The sequence below is a fragment of the Cygnus atratus genome, chromosome 13, assembly GCF_013377495.2.
Source record: "Cygnus atratus isolate AKBS03 ecotype Queensland, Australia chromosome 13, CAtr_DNAZoo_HiC_assembly, whole genome shotgun sequence".
NCBI lineage: Eukaryota > Metazoa > Chordata > Aves > Anseriformes > Anatidae > Cygnus > Cygnus atratus.
The window spans coordinates 3,695,510-3,713,458 of record NC_066374.1 but is presented as its reverse complement, the minus strand read 5'-3'; the positions used below and the strand labels follow the sequence as shown (position 1 = coordinate 3,713,458).

The 17,949-nt window shown below is 44.7% G+C and overlaps 1 protein-coding gene across 6 annotated transcripts in view; it reads left to right on the top strand.

Annotated features, from left to right (window-relative positions):
- Positions 1-14,765, top strand: part of AMOT (angiomotin) — a 62,056-nt gene extending 47,291 nt beyond the window's left edge. For all 6 annotated transcript variants that reach the window (XM_035541400.2, XM_035541398.2, XM_035541401.2 and 3 more), the window contains 6 exons: positions 2,193-2,342; positions 4,188-4,378; positions 6,580-6,702; positions 7,332-7,564; positions 8,422-8,646; positions 9,701-14,765. In XM_035541400.2, coding sequence (XP_035397293.1) covers positions 2,193-2,342; positions 4,188-4,378; positions 6,580-6,702; positions 7,332-7,564; positions 8,422-8,646; positions 9,701-9,801 — 1,023 coding nt within the window. In that variant the 3' untranslated portion in view covers positions 9,802-14,765. The remainder of the gene's footprint in view (positions 1-2,192; positions 2,343-4,187; positions 4,379-6,579; positions 6,703-7,331; positions 7,565-8,421; positions 8,647-9,700) is intronic.
- Positions 14,766-17,949: the final 3,184 nt, after the last annotated feature.

Sequence of the window (17,949 nt, the reverse complement as noted above, 5' to 3'; positions counted from 1 at the left end):
GTGAAGAGAAAAAACAAAACTCCACGTGAAAAGCCATTGAGCAAGCCATGCCTGTGCTTTAGGTCTGGTGCATGCGTTAGGCATGTGCAGGCAGTGCTGGGAAGTTGGGCAACAGCTCGTGTTGCAACGTTTCACCTGCAGGTTGGGCTGATGGGAGCGCTTTCAAAGTGAACATTTCAGCGGAATTTCTCTGTCCTAATTCTCTTTCGGCTGGGCACTTGGTATTCTTTGAGTGCAGGCCGAAAAGTTAATCCACACATACACGTTCTCAGATTTATTACTTATGAAACTAATAAAACGTTGTTGTCGGTTGCCTTTTGGAAGAAGAGCTTTACCTGCCTTAGAAAACTTTTCAGAGATTTCAGTGCTTTGCAGTAGGTAACGAGAAACCAAAGGTCTGTCCTTCCTCCCTTAATTCTGCATACAGAAGAGGGGGAGAGATCTGATTTTCAGGAGGTTATTTTTCAGCTTGATGCACGATATTTCTCAGCCTATTAGGTTGTTTCTTGTTCACATGCAGGTAAGTAAGGTCCTGTGCAGAGAACCAAGGTACTGGGCACTCTCCGTGTCCAGGTTCTGCTGCTGACTCGTAGTTTATCATTTCTGTCTAGTTGGAGCTACTGTTAATCAAACTCTAAAACTGGTGTATTAAATGCACTTTTTTGGAGTCTGACAAAGCTTAAATCAGTGCTATTGAGCACTATAACCCGGAATAAAAAGATCTATTAATTACAACATTTTTTTTCCTGCAGAGTAGCAGCTGAATATTAAGTTGTTTTAAAATGTTCTTGTCCCTCCCATTCCAAACAAGTTGGAAATCTTGAGCAATCAAAGCATTAAAATACCTTTCTGCTGTACATGCACTGGTGGGAAGGCCTTTGGCTGGATTACTCACTCGTTACTGTAACTTTTATTATAAAATACTTGTTTGGGGAAAATCCTCTAGGGCAGCGACGATCACGCTGTGAGGTTAGGTGCCTGCTGACTTTATGAAGAGAAGAAAGGGATGCCACGTCTGGGATTAATAGCGTTTGGAGACTTCTCTCTGGTGCTCACATTGCAGTCTCTGGGTTGCCTTAAGGAACAGGAATATGAAAAGGGAAAAGTTTGAAGCATCATGTGGCGAGACCTTTTGGGAAGGATGGTGTGGTGTAAGGATGGCTCGTTTCATTCAGATCCAAGTCCTGCAGGCCTGCTCTCCTGTCTCCCCCGTAACTACGAGCAGATTCCCAGGGAGCACTGGAAGAATAGGACCACCAAACAGTGGTGTGGTACTTTCCCAGAATACTTTCCGCTTCCGAGAAGACTTCCTGAGCCCAAACAGCATCTTTTGTCTTCGATATCCCTCAATGGACTTTTCTTCCATGAAGCTCTAGAGTAGCTCTTTGAACTCGCATAAGGGAGCCTGTGTTTTGCATTGTGGTGCTTCTCTAGGCTTTGGCTCTGACTTGGGAAAAGTTGCCTCCTTCCTACTATTTTGTATTTCAGAGTTTACAACAATCACAGCTAAAAAAGCAGTGGCCCGGATTTGCTGTACGAGGCCAGCTAGTTGTGATTGTTACAGACAGTTACGTCTGTGAGTGTGCAGCATTCTGTATATTAGAATAGGGTTGTGCTTTATTCTGACGTTTTTAATTTCATATTTTAGTTTGGTTTTATTCTGCCTGAAGTGTGCTAAGATGACTCCTGGGAGGAGAGCTCAGGCTGCGTCTAGTGTACATCTTGAGCCTGTTCATAATTTTGCAGTGGGACTGGAATGGGATCCTGCCAGCAGCTTTCCATATTGCACTGAAAAACCCCTGTTCTTAGCTCGTGGGCTGGATCTAATCCTTGTCTTTGCTACAGTTACCTTGATAACAGGCACCAAGTCAGGTAAACGCCCTCTGGTACCAACCCAACTTAGCCCATCTCAGTCATTTGCAACAAATACTTGCCTCGGTTTCCCCGTCTCTACCACGCGGATGCTGAGGATGGCAAGAACAAACACACCTAGCAGGAAAGTGGAGATGGGGAAGAGCTGTAACCTCCAGAGTGTCTGGAGCCCAGGATGGAGTCTGAGGCACCCTGACAGCTCCAACTGGATGCTTTCCTCCTGGCTGCCGTTGCAGTGTTCTGCAATGCGTACGAAGCCAGAAGTTGACTCCCTTGTTCTCCTTACTTAACTTTCAGTTATATTTTCCCTTTTGTTTCAGCTCAAAAAGAAGCAGGTCTACGTTGAGAAGGTGGAGAAGATGCAGCAGGCCCTGGTTCAGCTGCAGGCAGCGTGTGAGAAACGGGAGCAGCTGGAACACAGGCTGCGGACACGGCTGGAGCGAGAGCTGGAATCTCTCCGGATGCAGCAGGTATCCTTTCTCCCTGCCTTGCCAGGCTGCTTTTAGGATTGTACGCTACACCATGCACGAAAGAAGGGCAGTGGTTTTTCTCCATCGTGTAAAGTGAGCACATTTTTCTTTTGTTAGCTATTTTCCTGCTGGCCACGTAAAATGAGCAAATTTTTCTTTTGGTAGTTATTATCACGCTGGCCTCTCTGTTGGTTTTTACTTGATTTATTTATTCCATTCTAACCAGAAAACGTAGATAAGGTAGCAATAGGGGATCCATTCCATGACAATATTCAGACATAGACATATAGCTGCATGGTGTTCTATCTTTAAGTAACCTGGTTATATTTACTTTCATATTATTTTAAAAATATTGCTCACAATTGAAATTTTATGTAAAATCCATTAGCAGCTGGTCTGAAAGAGAGGCCCTTCAAAAAACTTTTGTATTGAGAAAAGAAAAAAAGCTACCAAAACCACAAAACCAATTCCATAAAGGTAGCTGATGGAAACAGGCAGAAGTTTCACATAGAATATATTAGAATTGTAATTTGAGTCTTTTTCAGTGGAATGAATGAGTGAGAAGTAGATTGTGCAGGGTATTACGATGATGTGAGGTTTTAGGTGGTGTTACAGTGTGATGCATTTCAACATGCATCAAATACAGGCCTGCATCCTTTTTCAGAAAAATTTACAAACCTGACAGTTTACCTGTGTGCTAAATCACATTTAGTTCCAGGTTATGTTTAGTCCTCGACTGCCACATCTGTGGAGGAACAGATATTTAAATATTAATTGTATTTTGTGTTGGTTTGATAGGAGTTACAGTAATTTGATAAGCTTTCTTCCATGTTACCATGCAAGATTATTTGCCCTGAACCCCACGGCTTTTAACTGTGAACCTGATAAAAAGCAAAAAAATTATTTCTTGTCATGGTTTAAGAATTCTGAGCTGGACATGAAACAGTTTGCCTGCCCAATTTCCTTCTTTTCTTTTAAAGTAACTTTTTTATTTTTAAGTCAAATATCATGCCAATCGCAGATGAGACTTCCATATAAAACTATGCAGTTTACACTTTGAAATTTTAGCACAGGAAACCTCCGCTCTTTCTTGATTTGAGAGAAGAGGAGCAGTCTGTCTTCAAGTCTTGCTTTAGAACGAAATTATTTTTAACTCCCAGCTACTTAATGCTCAGGTGTACACTGATCGTAGTGATTTAGTAATCGAATCCTAATATATCCTAGTATATACTATATATCCTAATATATATCCTAATATTTTGGATTTCTTTTTAAATCTGTGATAATTCTTGTGTTTTGTTGGAGCAGTGTTGGAAATAAGTTTGAGTTACTTCAGGCAGTATGGATGAGCTGTAGGCATCAGAGCTGAGTAGCGTGATCTAGCTCTCTGGCAGTCACTTGGGGCTTTGCATGTGGAAAAAGGCTTTAAGGAGCGTTTTCCATCGCAGGTATTTGCCTGTTAGTACTCACCAGCTGTGGAGTGGCACAAGGAAGCACTCTAGCATGAGTAAAGCTGTCTTTCTGAGGAGTGGTTCTTGGCATATTATGACTTTTGAGCTTCACCGTTTGGAAAATAGAAGCCTGGCTTTGCCAGGTTTGGACAGAGCAAGGTTGAAAATGTGCCTGCAGGCATTTCAGGTTAAGCTCTAAAGGAGACTGTGACCATCACCTAGTGTGCCCAGCACAGCACAGGCTGCGGTGTTTCCCTCTGGGGGGGGGGGGCTCTTGCATCGAGCCAGTGCTGCTCCTGCCCAGCCTCTGTCTTTCAGACCAAAGCAAACAAACCAGCCCTGAGTCTTACAGGTGCATCCTGCGACTTCTTTTTGTTTTGTTTTTGGGAATCAGCGTCAGGGTACATCTCAGGCTGCCAATGTGTCGGAGTACAACGCCACGGCACTTATGGAGCTCCTGCGCGAGAAGGAAGAAAGGATTCTTGCTCTGGAAGCCGACATGACCAAGTGGGAGCAGAAATACCTGGAGGAGAGTGTGATGAGACAGTTTGCTTTGGATGCAGCTGCGACTGTGGCTGCTCAGAGGTAAATGAGACTATTCATAGCACAGGGATTATTTTCTTTTTCCAGCTGAATGTTGAATTTCCCACCGAGGAATGTTGTCATACCACCCTCCCATGATACCTTTCCTTGTGGTCTGAACAGCTTCACAAACTTCTGCGTGCAAGTGGAGCTTGGCAGCTTTTTCCTGGGAGCTGTGCGATTGCTAACAATTAAAAACTTTTTACCAGGGGAAGATTCCCCAAAAAGCAAGAACCATTTTCCAGACTAGAATTGTTCTGAGCCGTTCCTCGAAGCTGTTGCTTCAAAAATAGATGTATGAGGAGGGTTGTTGTTGTTTTTTGTTGTTTGTTTTCTAAACAGGAGTCAGTCCTTGCTGAAGTCATGTGGGATGGGGTAAGCTTGGTGAATCACATCGCTCACCCTGAATGGCTTGCTTGTTCTCCAGAATGTTTTTTCAAATTACTTTGTGGTATTGTCCTCAACATGGTTACTAACCAGAAATGTCTACTAGGAAATTCTGCTCAAAACCTTCTGCTGTGTGTAGAGAGTAGTGCTTGTGGGGGTGCGAAGGAAAAGGTGTCTGAAATTTGGTAACAAGGTCACATTCCAAGACAGCTCTTCAGAAGCACGTAATAAATACGGTTGCAAATAGGCCCAAGTGCTTCGGCTAGTTGGCAAGCAAGAGCTGTTATTGGAGTGCAATTCTTTAATGTCAGGTAGTGCTTACATGTAATTTCATTGATCACTGGTTTCTGCTTCTTGACAGCAGATTTTATGTTAGATTGTTTCAGGAACCAGATTCAAATAGGGATGTTATCGCAGCTGGCTTCCTAGCACATAAGATCATACTAGAATTACCGGGGGAAGTCACAGATCTGCTGTGTTAGCATTTAAAGGCTTATCTTATCTTGCTCCAAAAGCTGCCTGTTATTTTGGGGTATTGATGTTTCTTGTGCACTGTTCTCTGCCTCCCCAGAGATTCTCTAAAGGCTCTCGCTACTGCTTGTCCCGAGAGGCTGTGTTATATTTTCAGCACGTGCTGATAAACAGGAGTCTGGTCTATTGTTTGTCATGGAACGAGAGAGGATGTGTTAGGCCTGTTCGGGTTTGTTAAATGAACAAGAACGCTTTCCAGTCAGGAAAGAGCCAACCCCTGGATTTCCATTTCCTTCTAGCGCCCTCAAAAGAGGCTGTTCCATCAGCATCAGTGCTTCTGCAAGTTTCTGTGCAGTTGGTACCTACAGCGTAGCCTTCTCAAAAACAGGCTGTGAGGGATTTCATTCATTTCAGTGGTAACCTCATCTGTGCTGTGCACAACTTTGCTTTCCTTTTTCTTTGGTAGTGGAAAACAGCACCCCTTAGGAAGCTGAGGTTGCAGGAAGGCTGCTTCACAGCACAGGCTGTACCTGGGTCAGGTTAGGTTTCTTTGATGATGAGCTTCTTGTGCCCGTCATGTTGGTGCTTTGCCATTCCTGATCTGAACTTTTGTAGGGTTAAATGCACATTTCCAGACAGTTTTTAGGCCTTGTTCTTGTTTAAGGGAACAAATTTCTTATCACAATGAATTGGAGCTATTGGTAACTAACTTTTTTTAAAAAAAAATATTACTGTATTAATGCATAGCTATGTCAGTAACATGCTCTTAATGCTATAAGTCATGCAGTGACATAAAGCATTGCACAGTGACTTCGTTCTGACTATACAGCAACAAGTAGGATGAAATACTCATTATATTTTGGTTAATGTACTGAACAACCATCACAGTGTTAATATCAGGCACTGTGTGGAGTCAATCTAAAGCTGTTTTCAGTTCATTCCAAGTATTTTGGACCAAGCTGCTTAAATTGCTTTAAAATTTTCATGACTATCTCCCTTCAGTACATACTTAGATACCCTGTTGTTGGAGGGAGAAGGGAAAAAAATGCATTTGAAGTGCAGTTATCATTCTTTCAGTTGAAACAGTGGATTCACAGTGAATCCGTTAGAGCACAGCCTGGCCTGGGATGGACAGTAGATTGACTATTGTTACAATTATTTGCATATGTTTATAATCCTTCCTTCATTAGGACTGGGATATGGAATTTTGGAAGACACTGAGACAGCTTAAACTCAAAAAAGAAGTGAATGCTCTTGTTTGTTACTTTTGAGCAATCATTTTGTGCTGCTAGGAGGAAAGGAGCATATTCAGCTGGTCCTTCATCTGCTCTGCTGCTTGTTCCCAGGGACACGACGGTGATCAGCCACTCACCTAACCCGAGCTATGACACCTCATTGGAAGCTCGCATTCAGAAGGAGGAGGAAGAGATCCTGCTTGCCAACAGGAGGTGTCTCGACATGGAGGGAAGGTAAAATGTAGTTTCGATCCCATCTGTCTTTAGGACAGGGATTTTAAATGAATTATCTGGCTAGATGCCTCAGAACCAGAAATTCGTAGGTTTTCACCAGTAGCAACAACATAGGATGCCAGACGCTCATTTGGCCAAGGAAGTAACTGCACAGCAATCCAAAACCCATCTTAGATTTTTGTATCTAGCTTATTCCTCTTCTCTTGTCACGGCATCTTCATCAGACCTCAAGCCACCTGTTAACACTTTCACACACCTGTTTCCCCCAACATTTTTGCAGTGCAAACTCCCCAGTCTATAAATACTTTTTTTTTTCTGTTGGTCTCATGTCCAGCCCATAACTCTCAGCCTTGCCTCAAAGCCTCTTCCATGCCTGATGAGAGCAGCTTCCAGCACCCAGAGGCGGGTGGGTATCTCAGGGAAGCTCTGTTCGTGTATGTACAGGAAGTCTTATGCATCATCTGCTGTGGTGGGGCTGTGAGCAGCCAGTGCTCGGGGTGATAAGCTCACTGGCATCCTCTCTGTACCTCTCTGAATGCCATGGGGAGTTCAAGTCATAGCCATGGGGAGCTGAGGTCTCAGTCTGAGGACACAGGAGTTCAAAAATGTTATTTGTTCTTCTTGACAAGGATCAAGACTCTGCATGCTCAGATCATTGAGAAGGACGCCATGATCAAAGTGCTGCAGCAGCGCTCCCGCAAGGAGCCCGGGAAGACTGACCAGCTCTCCTCAATGAGGCCCGCCAAGTCGCTCATGTCCATCTCAAACGCGGGCTCGGGCTTGCTGTCCCATTCATCCACGCTGAGCAGCACTCCCATCCTGGAGGAGAAGAGGGAGGACAAGAGCTGGAAAGGCAGTCTAGGTAATTTTTAAATAACTGTGGCACTTCAGATAGGCGAGTCACTGCTTAGAGGGGAGGCAGGAGCAACAGAAGGAAGAAGGTGTCTGACAGACAGATTGGCTGGCCTAGCACGCAGTAAAACTGACTGCAAGCAAGGTGGGACATACTTGGCACAACTCTTGTTTGAATCACATTTGGGGAGACGGTAACTTGTGGTGTTCAGGCTCTGTCGTTAAAATATTTCAGCCTTAATTCTCACTCGGTTTGGTGCCTGACCTTAGGGATAGTTGGGATTTCGTTTTTAGAGTTCCCAAGCACGTGCTTTCAGGTGGGTTGTTACAGCTGTCTGAAGGTGTAAAGTCTCCTTCAGTAAGCAGCCAGCACAGATAGAAATTGGGATTGCTGTCCTCTGGTGTTGTGCCTGCGCCAACATGACTTCTGTCTGGAATGGCTTAGCACCGTTTAGAGAAAACGAGTCGTATCAAAGCAAATCTTAGATTATGTCTTTCTTCCTGGGAAGAAATTAGGCCCACAGGTCCTCCCTACGAGGCCAAATGGCCCTGACAGGTGAATGCAATCTCTTTCAGCTGATTTCAGGGTGTGCAGATTTACCCAGCCGTAGCTAGGCAAGTGCTTAGAGTCAGGGAAGCCTGGTGTTAGGGCTGACTTACGTATCTTTGCATGCAGCAACATGATGCTGCTTTTCTTCAGGTACTTCAGCACCCACTGGTGAAAGGCGCTCTAGAAAGGTAAATTAGAGCTGGTTGCTGAAGCACAGAGTGCTTTCCAGACCCTAGAGAAACTGCTACAGAGAGGGGCAGAACTGATTCCAGTTGGTTTTCTGGGACTGTGAAATTTCCTTCCCTTTTTCCACAAAGGTGTTCTGCTGGGAACAGAATATCGCTCGGAATCCATCCCCTCCACGCCCTCTCCTGTCCTTCCTTCCACCCCGTTGCTGTCAGCCCACTCGAAAACAGGCAGCAGAGACTGCAGCACCCAGACTGACCGGGGGAGCGATCAAAGCAAAGCTGCTCCTCCTGCTGCAGCTCCCACACCAGGACGACTCCCCAGTACTGGCCTGGCCTACAGTGCGGACAAAACAGGTGAGGAACCTCAGCTGCCCACCCGGAGGGGCCCCTGCCACTCACTCAGCGTCAGCTCTGCTCCACGGGGCAGGCTCCTGAACTTTATCTGTTCAGGAAAACTGGGTTTACTTTTGTTGAGGACAGATGGTTCTCAGAGACAAGCTTTTGGTCTGAGGAGTCTCGAAATTGAAAAAGAAAAAAGCTTTAAGAGTGGTAGGATAAGAATGGACACACCGGGCAGGGAGGTATAGCAAGATTGCAGAATTGGAGCAGGTATATGCAAATCCTGGAACAGTCTCTGAGTCAATCTACTCTGAAGTAAGTTGTGAGCAGCACGTGGGGTTGAAGCAGGTTACGAAAATGGGCTGTAGAAACTGGCTGTTGTGTTTTAGTGGGTATTCAAAGCAAAGTGGACTTAGGTAAGGAGGACGGAGAAGAAGGGAAGGTAGCTACCATGATAAAACTGTCTCATTCATGCCCTGTCCCAGCCGTGGGACCGACTTCAGCCTTGCTGTGAGTAGATCTGCCTGACAGTGGCTATCCCAGGGGCTGGATTTGCTTCCCACAGAGCTCCAAGCTGGCAGGAGCTGCTCATTTTCCAGCCCGCTCTGCCAAATCGATGCAGATTACACAACCTTGCCTCTTCTACTTACAGACACATTACAGTTATGTTGTTCTTTATGGAAGAGTGAATTTGGCTGGTCTGCTGCGCATCTTGCCCATGCTATACTATTTAATAGGTATTGAGGGAGACGGGAACAGGTTTTGTGGTGAAAGCCTACACTGACTGCATTGGTTTAAATGTAGTTGTGCCAGTTTTATAGGCCGTTGTCTATCAACAGGAGATATCCAGAGGGAATTTGAGAAAATATCTTCATTTGTCTGGCTACATACATGCAGAATTGCATTTTTTATACTATTAAATAATAAGTTGTTAACTGTTTTTTGGCCAATGACAGAAGGTGACTTTTAAAATGTTAACCTCGTTTTTCTAATCCTGTGCTCACGGTTGTTGCCTGTGATTGAAGTTACAGCTTTGATTGTCTGTCTCTTGTTTTTCCTCGTTGCATAGATGGGCCACTCTTCCACTCCAGCACCCTTGAAAGAAAAGCCCCTGTTCAGACCATGGGTCAGGACCTCCCAGATGGAGAGATGGTAGAATACCTCATCTGAAAGGCTGTGCCAGGATCTAAGCTGGGATACAATAGCAAGAATTTTTTTAAAAGACATTTTTATTGGGAAAAAATTTGTAGTACCTGAGTAATAAAACAAAACTCAGCTGTTTGCTCTTGTATATTATGTCTCAAAAGTATGAACAGGTTAATTTATAATTTGTTCTAAATTATAAAAAAAAAAAAAAAAAGTTCATAACACTTGTTCTTTGAAAGTTTCCCCCTTTATTTTTTAATTACTGGATCTGGTAATGTCTGTATAAAAAAAAACAAGAACTTAGGCACACTACATCTTGTATTTCATTTCAGTATTTTGAAAGTCTTAAACAGAAGTACCTGCTCTCACAGCTGTTGGCTAATTGTCTACTTTTAACACAGTACGATGGGCATGAAGGCCTTATAATGATCAGAACCAGGGACTTAGTTATCAGCACCACTTAATGGTTTCAGATCACAGGTGTTCAGAAGAAGCTGAGATGAGGTATGATCAAGGGAGATTTCTCTTTGCAGTCAGAGTGAGAACTCAAAATAGGTATTTCACAGTCATAGGCTGGAAAGATTTGCATTTTCAGTAGGGTATTTTTTTTTCCCCAAGTCATGTTATTCCTATTAAAAAAAAAGGAAAAGACAAGACTCCGGTGATTAATGTCACATTTCATGTTTTCAGTTGCATCGAAAGATTTGCCATGATTTTATACTTTTTCAATAATTTATACAGTGGATAGTAATTAATATATTGCATTCATGTTTTACGTAAATTAAAAAGGACATTTTCCAGGCTAGGTCCTGATTTGTTAGGTCAGATTTCTGCCATTGTAATTCCATTGGCTTTAGTGGAGCTACTCCCACTTCATAGTAGTGCAAGTGGCGAGCGCTGTTGCTTTTCAGTGTTAGCAACTTCATCTGTGGAGAACTTTCTCTTTACAGGTTTCTCTATATTTCACATGCCTTCCTTTGTATGTCCTGCGTTCTGGGAGATAGTAGATGCTTTTTCATATAGCAAAACCTCGGAGGTAGAGGTTTAAAAGGGAGCTCTGTGTAAAGTTTCAGATGGCAAATTCTGTCCTTTCAAATTATTTTTTTCTTTATCTAACTGGAGAGAGCAGCTTAAATAACCCCCCTGAGGCATTACGGAAGGAAGTTACGCATTCTAGTTGTCAGGTTCTCTTTCAGATCCTTGGAAACTGCCACAAATGCAGCAATACTTTGGTCGCAGGTGCTGTAAGGAGATACTAAGACCAATAGAAGTAAATGTTTGAGTATTTTTTGTTACTGTCTTTGCATTTTATTAAAACAGTTCAATATTAATTTCTGTTAAAAACTTTTTTTTACTTGAATGTTTAAATGTTTAATTAGCTCGTAGTCATGTGTCAGGAACCTGGCTAGCCTCAGCTTTCTGTGCAACATTAGAGTAGCCAGATCTTAATTTCAGATCACTCCAGAAATTAGAAAAATTAGCCGTTAATCATCCAACAGCTAGTGAATGTCCTCAATTCTTACTTGGTTGACACTGGTGATAAGGTGTCCTCTTGAAATGGCCTTACCAGATCAACAAATATAATGTGAAGCTTGCAGTGGAGGGTTGGGAGATGCCTTCTCAGGAGGTGCCTTCTCTCACTGCACGGGTGTCTTAGCAGTGCCTGAAGATCAGCTCCAAGTTGGATTCTGCTCGTCTTCTAGTGGTCATCGCTTAGAAAAGCAAGGCAAGCAGTTCCTGTCATACCTGGCAAATTTACTGCTTGTTAGTACTCTCCAGCCAATATTCCTGGACCCAGAGAAGTTCGAGATGGTAGAATGTGTATGTTGTAAGATAGGGACTGAGCCTAAATAGCCTGACCTTACTGCAAGATACGACTAAGTCTAAATAGCCTGACTTGGCCTAGTGACCTCTCTAACAGGCTGCACAACCTTCCTTCATCACACTGCGTCAGACACTCCAGAGCTGCGCTTTACGGCTTGGACAGTCTCTGCCGTATGGGACAATGTTCTGGAGTACAGCAGACCTTTTCTAAGGGTATTCTAAGAATTTGATTTAGTTCTCCACCCTTTTCTAGACAAACTATTCACAGCCTCTTTGTTCTCACCCCTTGCATTTATTTCTGTTGACTTAATTCCATCCTGTTACATGAAGTTATGCCCACTCTGGGTGATTTTAAGTGGTTTCCCTTCCTCTTCCCCAGTTGCTGGAAATGCAGAAGAAGCTTTTCTTATTAGGTCACTATGTCCATTCTTCTGCCCTTTCAGCTTCATTTTCTGTATTGGATTTTGTGGTTTGGGCTTAGAATGAACCATAAGGGAGATCAAATGCCACTGGGATGTGTGACAGAGAGGAGAGAGGTCTGAGTACTTTTCTGCTCTTCTAAAGTCAGAAAAAAATGATATTCCATCTTTACAAGTGCTTCTCAGCAGTAGGAAAGAAGTTTTGCAGCTGTAGGGCTCTGGATAAACAGTTCCAACTCACTTGATTCACTTTAATTCTGAAGTGCCTAGGACATTTTTGATCTTTTACAGATAAAATCTGTTTCAGAAAACTGATTTTCCCCAGTCGGTATTGGCTGTTAGCTGGACTAGGTAAAAACAATTTGTTTATACTCCTTGCAGCTCATTGTTTTCAAACTGAGCTCCACTGCAATCTATTTTTGTATACTTTGTAGAGAAAAGGACATAATAGTCTTATGTGAATGTAATGCAGATGATGCACAGCAGCTGCCTCCTCAAAAAGTGGCAGCCAGGTGGTCTCTGACAGAGCAAGCCGTCAGGATCGCGGTAGCCTTACTGTTTCTGTGCCAGTAGAAGTGAATTTGGAAGCCAGTGATGCATTTTCACAGTCCTTAGGTCAAGTTCTTTGCCCTGTTTTACAGTTTTGATTTCTCCCAAAAGCAAAGCCCCTGAAATTTTTTGACAGGGAAGTTTGAGGTAATCTTCCTGTGCTGATAAACTAGGAACCATGAGGAATGTAGTCTTCCCCTCGAGCTTCCTCAGAGCCATCCTGATGTGAATGTAAACGAGCTGCTTGCTTTGAGGAAGGTGTGTACTATAGTCTTCAGTCTCCCTGTACAGATTTTTATTTTATTTTTAAACAAACTGCTTTAAGGAGACAAACTGCACACCTAGTTCCTTCTGTAGAGCTTATTACTAGTAGAACGTGATTTTTAACAGGTTGATTGCAATGACCTTCTTTGCAAACCAAAATTTTAGACTAAGAGTTTTTCTTAAACTCGGGTATTAGAAGCAGAATTGTAGCTTTTATTAAAAATAAAAAAAGGCCACATATTCTTCTTTGTAGAGCAAAACAAGAAAATCAAGTGTAGTTACTTCTCCTCTTTCCTTTCACTGCGTACAGATTGGCCAAACTCCCAAGCCCTTTCCGTGGGCAATTCCTTTGGGATTTGAAGGCTCAGGGCACTGCCCGAGATCTGGAGGTTTTTGTTCCCATCCGACCCGGTGTTGTCATTAACTGAACAGCTCCTGCCTGGCAGCTCCTGTGGGGTCTAGAGCTGTAATTCTCTGGTCTGAGCACCCCTGGGGATCTGAGTTGCTCCTCAGGAGTCTGCCAAGTGTGGCTAAGGTAAGCAAATGCAGTCAGGGAGCTTAAATTCTTTCCCTTTTGTAGCAACCACAAAATGTGAGGCGCAAAGCTGGCATTAGCTTTGTTTCGTTTCTTTGGCTGCCTGAGGGAGGGGACTTGCAGGGCTTTCGGCCAGGACCATTTCCAAGGATGCCTCCTGCTCCACGAGCCCGCACCATCGAGCGGCGGTGTGTTAAGGTGTGTGACGGCCGCATCCCGTGAGCCAGCCGTGATCCCGGCTGCAGGAGCTGCGCTTTTCCACCTGTAAAGTGACCACGTAAACTCGGGGCAGCAAGGACAGCGACACCCTGGGGCTATTTGGGCTCCTCTGCCTTCCCCGGAGGCTGGCGGCTCTGCTTCGTGCCAGGGCCAGGGGCTGTGGGCAGGGGTTCTCTTTCCATGTATTTGTATAGGAACTTTTTTTTAAAAAAAAGCTAGTGTTTTCATGTCTAGAAAGTAAAAAGACATTGTAAAATGTAATTGTACTGTATTTATGAAGAAAATACATTTCTTTTCAAAAAGATCTTATTCTAAGTTTGTTTTAGAGTCCAACTTCCAACAGCATCATCTCTTAGGCTTTCAGAAGCATTGAGACCCGTCTGTTTTGCACCATTGTGTCCATCGCTTAGGGCCACGCTAAACTATTGAGATCCAAGAAAAAGAAGCCCACCTGCCCTCCAAACTCAAGCAGAATCCGTGTTACCCCAAATTCAGAGGTATTTGAACACTCGCTTTCATTCAGCGTGGTCTCTGCTCAGGCTCAGCAGTGAAGATGCTGAAATACCTGGAGACCAGCATGGAGCAGGGCAGCTTCCACACCCTGCCCCTGGAGAGAGCCAGAAAGCGGCTGTCTGTTTGCTCTCTGAGCCAGCAGCACAGCTCCTGCTGCCTGCAGAGCAGGATTGGTCCCTGAGAGAGGCGTGCTCAGCACTCCTGCCTCCTTATTCAGGTCTCTTCCAGCTGCAGAGTCACAGTTTTGTGGGGCACGTGGCTTAAACCCAGTTTCCCTTTCAGCACGCTCGTGGTCCAAAGTGCCAGAAACGAGTGAGCTGCGAGCTGCTTCACTCTGCGATCCAAACCATCCAAGCACAGGTTGAAATATTAAAAGTTTGCCATTTCACGACCTTAGAAAATGTATCAAGAGAATGACCTTTTCTATATAAATCTATATTAAAGTGAACCTTGTGGATTATTTTCTCCTCCTTATTTAAACTAAGTTTATTTTGTAATTTGTGAATTAGCTCTTTTGTAATTCAGCTGTTGAAACAGCCCTAAAGTCTTTGAAGATTATGGCAGCTTTAATTCTAGGAAAGAAAACAAAAAGTGTAAATATGCACTAAGATACCTTGTAAATGTCTATTGTTATGTTTGCAGCTAGCTATAAAAGTATTTTGTGTGTTTTTAAAGAACAAATCCTGTGTTTTCATTTTTTTCCACCAATCTGCTGGTTTTGTGATAATTTTTCCAAGTATGAAAACCTTATTGAACATAAAACAAAAATAATCTTGATCTCGTCTAACCCCCCTTGCTGCTGTTTGGCCTCCGTCTTTAAGCTTCCAACCCCCTGATCGGAGGTTTTGCAGGACAGAGGAGTTGTTCATCCCAGTCTCTTCCCTTACCCATCGCCGTTGGATTGTTCTCTGACCGTCCTGCAGCTGCACACGAGGCTGCTGCTTTCCTTTTGTAATGAGTAGACCAACAGCACCTGCTTGCTGCTGCTTCCAGCTGCGTGGATGTTGCTGGTCATCTCTTCTCTGACAGCAGGACTCTTTGAGGCTGCCTCAAAGTCCAGCTGCATGTGAGCAGCCTGAAGTCAGGTGAGTATCTCTACACCGCAGCCTTCAGCAGCCCAACGCACTTCTGTTCATGTAATCTTGCTGTGTTTCGTTGCCTCCAGTTTATTTTTCTTCTCTCTTTGTGCTGTCAGAGGGAAGGAGCAGGGACTGTGCTCACTGGAACTGGTCAGCCTTGATGCAATTTTCACTGCTGGCTTTTGGAATTGATCGTAATGTAGTTATAACCTCCCCTGGTAGCCAGTGCTTTAATAAATACCAGCTTGACAAATTTGGAGGCTGCTGGTCAGTTTAGCACAGACATCCCCTCCACTTTCAGGGCTTTTGATGTTGATTCTATAAATCTCTCTGGGATGCCAGAGCAGAAACAACAAGACTGGGGGGGGGAAAAAGAAGAGAAAAAACAGCTACAGAAGCTTGCTAATAGCTGTCTTAGTTAACAAACCAACTGCGGCCGATCTGCAGACGGGTGTGAGCAGAGTTGGGACATTGAGCAGTCCCCTGGTAGCACGCCGGGCCGCTCGGCACAGATCCGACCCAGGAGGCTGCAGCGAAATGCCTGCTGACAGCGAGCCGAGGTCCGACCCTGGCTCCACGCAGGGGTGGTTTGGGTTTTCACGTCCCCTTGCCTATTGGAAACACGTTGGCCAGCCCACTTGGACATCACCACCATCCACCAGAGCTGTCCCAGATCCATCTTCGGTAAAGACATCTCCCTCTGCATGCTAAGATTTGGGGCTTAAAAGAGAAAAAAAAGATGAAAAGGTTGGTTGGTTGGCAGAACCTTTAAAAGGAAAAAAAAGCCATTGCTCCAACCCCTTACTCCTTACAACCCTGGTGCTGCACCGCCAGTTGCAGTGTTTTACTCATCTCTTTGCCTCCAATTGCTTTAAAATGCCTGTGAAGAAAAGCAAAACGTGAGAATAACACAAGACCTCTGCAGAGGCAGCTCTTTGCCTTCCCATCCTGCTCCCCAGGAAAACCAAAATGCGAGCAAGTTGTGTTGTAGAGCACTGCTCTGAATTTTCCAGGAAGGAAAAGGAGATGGCAGCAGCGGACTGGCCTTGTGAAGGCTGCTTTAAGGTGCGTTTGGATCCAGTGACATGTTTGTGATAATCTTCACTTTGTGTTTTGGAGGAAAACTTTAGAGGAAAATCTTCACCAATCGTTTGCCAGGAGGAGTACTAACCTTTTAAATATAAGGCCTTTATATATGCCTATGTATATGCACACACACAGACCCACACAAATACAATATCTGAAAGCTGGTAAATTTGAGAGCCCTACTGTACTACCTGAACTTTTTTCTCCCAGGTCATTTTTTAAAGCACAAAAGTGGGCAGTTCTGCAACTTAGTTATTTTTCCTACTCTCCTATTTTCTGTGGCTGCATTTTAGAACCAGAAAATAACGATAAGCCCTCTGGTCTGCAGCATTTCAGCTCTTAATTTTGTATTTTGGGGAGTTGCTTTGGTTGCTCTTTGTGCTGATGCCCAAGAGGCCAGGGCAGGGATTTGGGTGGTGCTGGAGGGGTGAGAGCAGGCCGAGCTGCTGCGGCTGCTCATGTGCTGAGCGGGGCCTGGGGCTTGTCCTCACTGAGCCACAGCGCCCAGAGCAAAGGGGCTTCGTGGTGTGCAGCTTCTGTCCTCGTTAGGTTTCAGCGTTAACAGGGCGCCCCCAGTCTGCTCTTTTGCTCTGCTTTCAGCCTCACATGGCATCGCTGGGAGCACCCAGCACAGGCTGTAGGGGTGAAACGCTTCCATTTTACGCATTTTGAAAGGCATCGCATTCAGACCGTGAGAGCTAGCAATGATTTTTGTTAAATTACCGTTTTTGGAGGTTGGCAGGAGGGTGCTGCACATCGGGGTGCCTGGGGCTATGTGACAGCCCTGCGAGCCAGTGTTCCACGGGGCAGAGAGGGCAGCAACCCCAAAGGGACCCAGCCCCAGACACTGTGAACGTTTTTGTTTCCTTTGTCGGAAAGTTTGGGGCTTTTGTGAACACCACGCACCGAGAGCTATTCCCAGTTTGGGGAGAGGAACGTTTTGCCCATCTCCCAGCTTTGCAAAAGCTCCGCGTGTGGCCCTGAGCAGCTCCCCAGCCGCGTGTCTGCTCACCGCTCTCCTGCTTGGCCCTCCCTGCCCTGAGCCCGGCTCCAGAAGCAAGAAGCAGCCGCTGATCTGCTCCTCCTGGAGCAAACACCCGCAGCCGGGCAGCCTCCAGCCTCCTCTGGGACTTCAAACTGCGTCGGAGCTTTCCCTGCGGGAAGTGTTCCTCCCTTCAGCTCAGCAGGACACTGGAGCCTGTCAGAAGCATGGTTATGGCTTGCACAGGCTTTTTTTTCTTTTTTTTTTTTAAAAAAAAACAACAAAACACACTGAATGGCTCCAGGAATGTCACTTCTTGGGGGAAAAAAGCTGTTCCCTGGGCCTGCCCTGCCCTGCTGCCAGCCCCGTCCCCAAGGCAGCGACAGCTGAGGGGGCACCGGGGGCTTTGAGAGAACCAGAGAAAACAGAAGGATTGGGAATTGCTTAATTAGAAACAGTTTTCTCCTTTAATGTTCTGCAATTACTTTGAGGTCAGCAGAATTATTAGTATTATTAATCACCGAATTTCCCGAGAACTGAAGTTAATAGTACCATAATTGGGCCGTGCCGTACAGCAGTAATTGCTGAGTGCCAGCAGCCAGCTAATTAAGTCTTCCAGCCCTTCTCTCGAGGCAGATCTCTTATTTCTTCCAGTTCTGCATCACGGATAACCCAGCAGTGGAGGATTAAAATTTGGGGAGG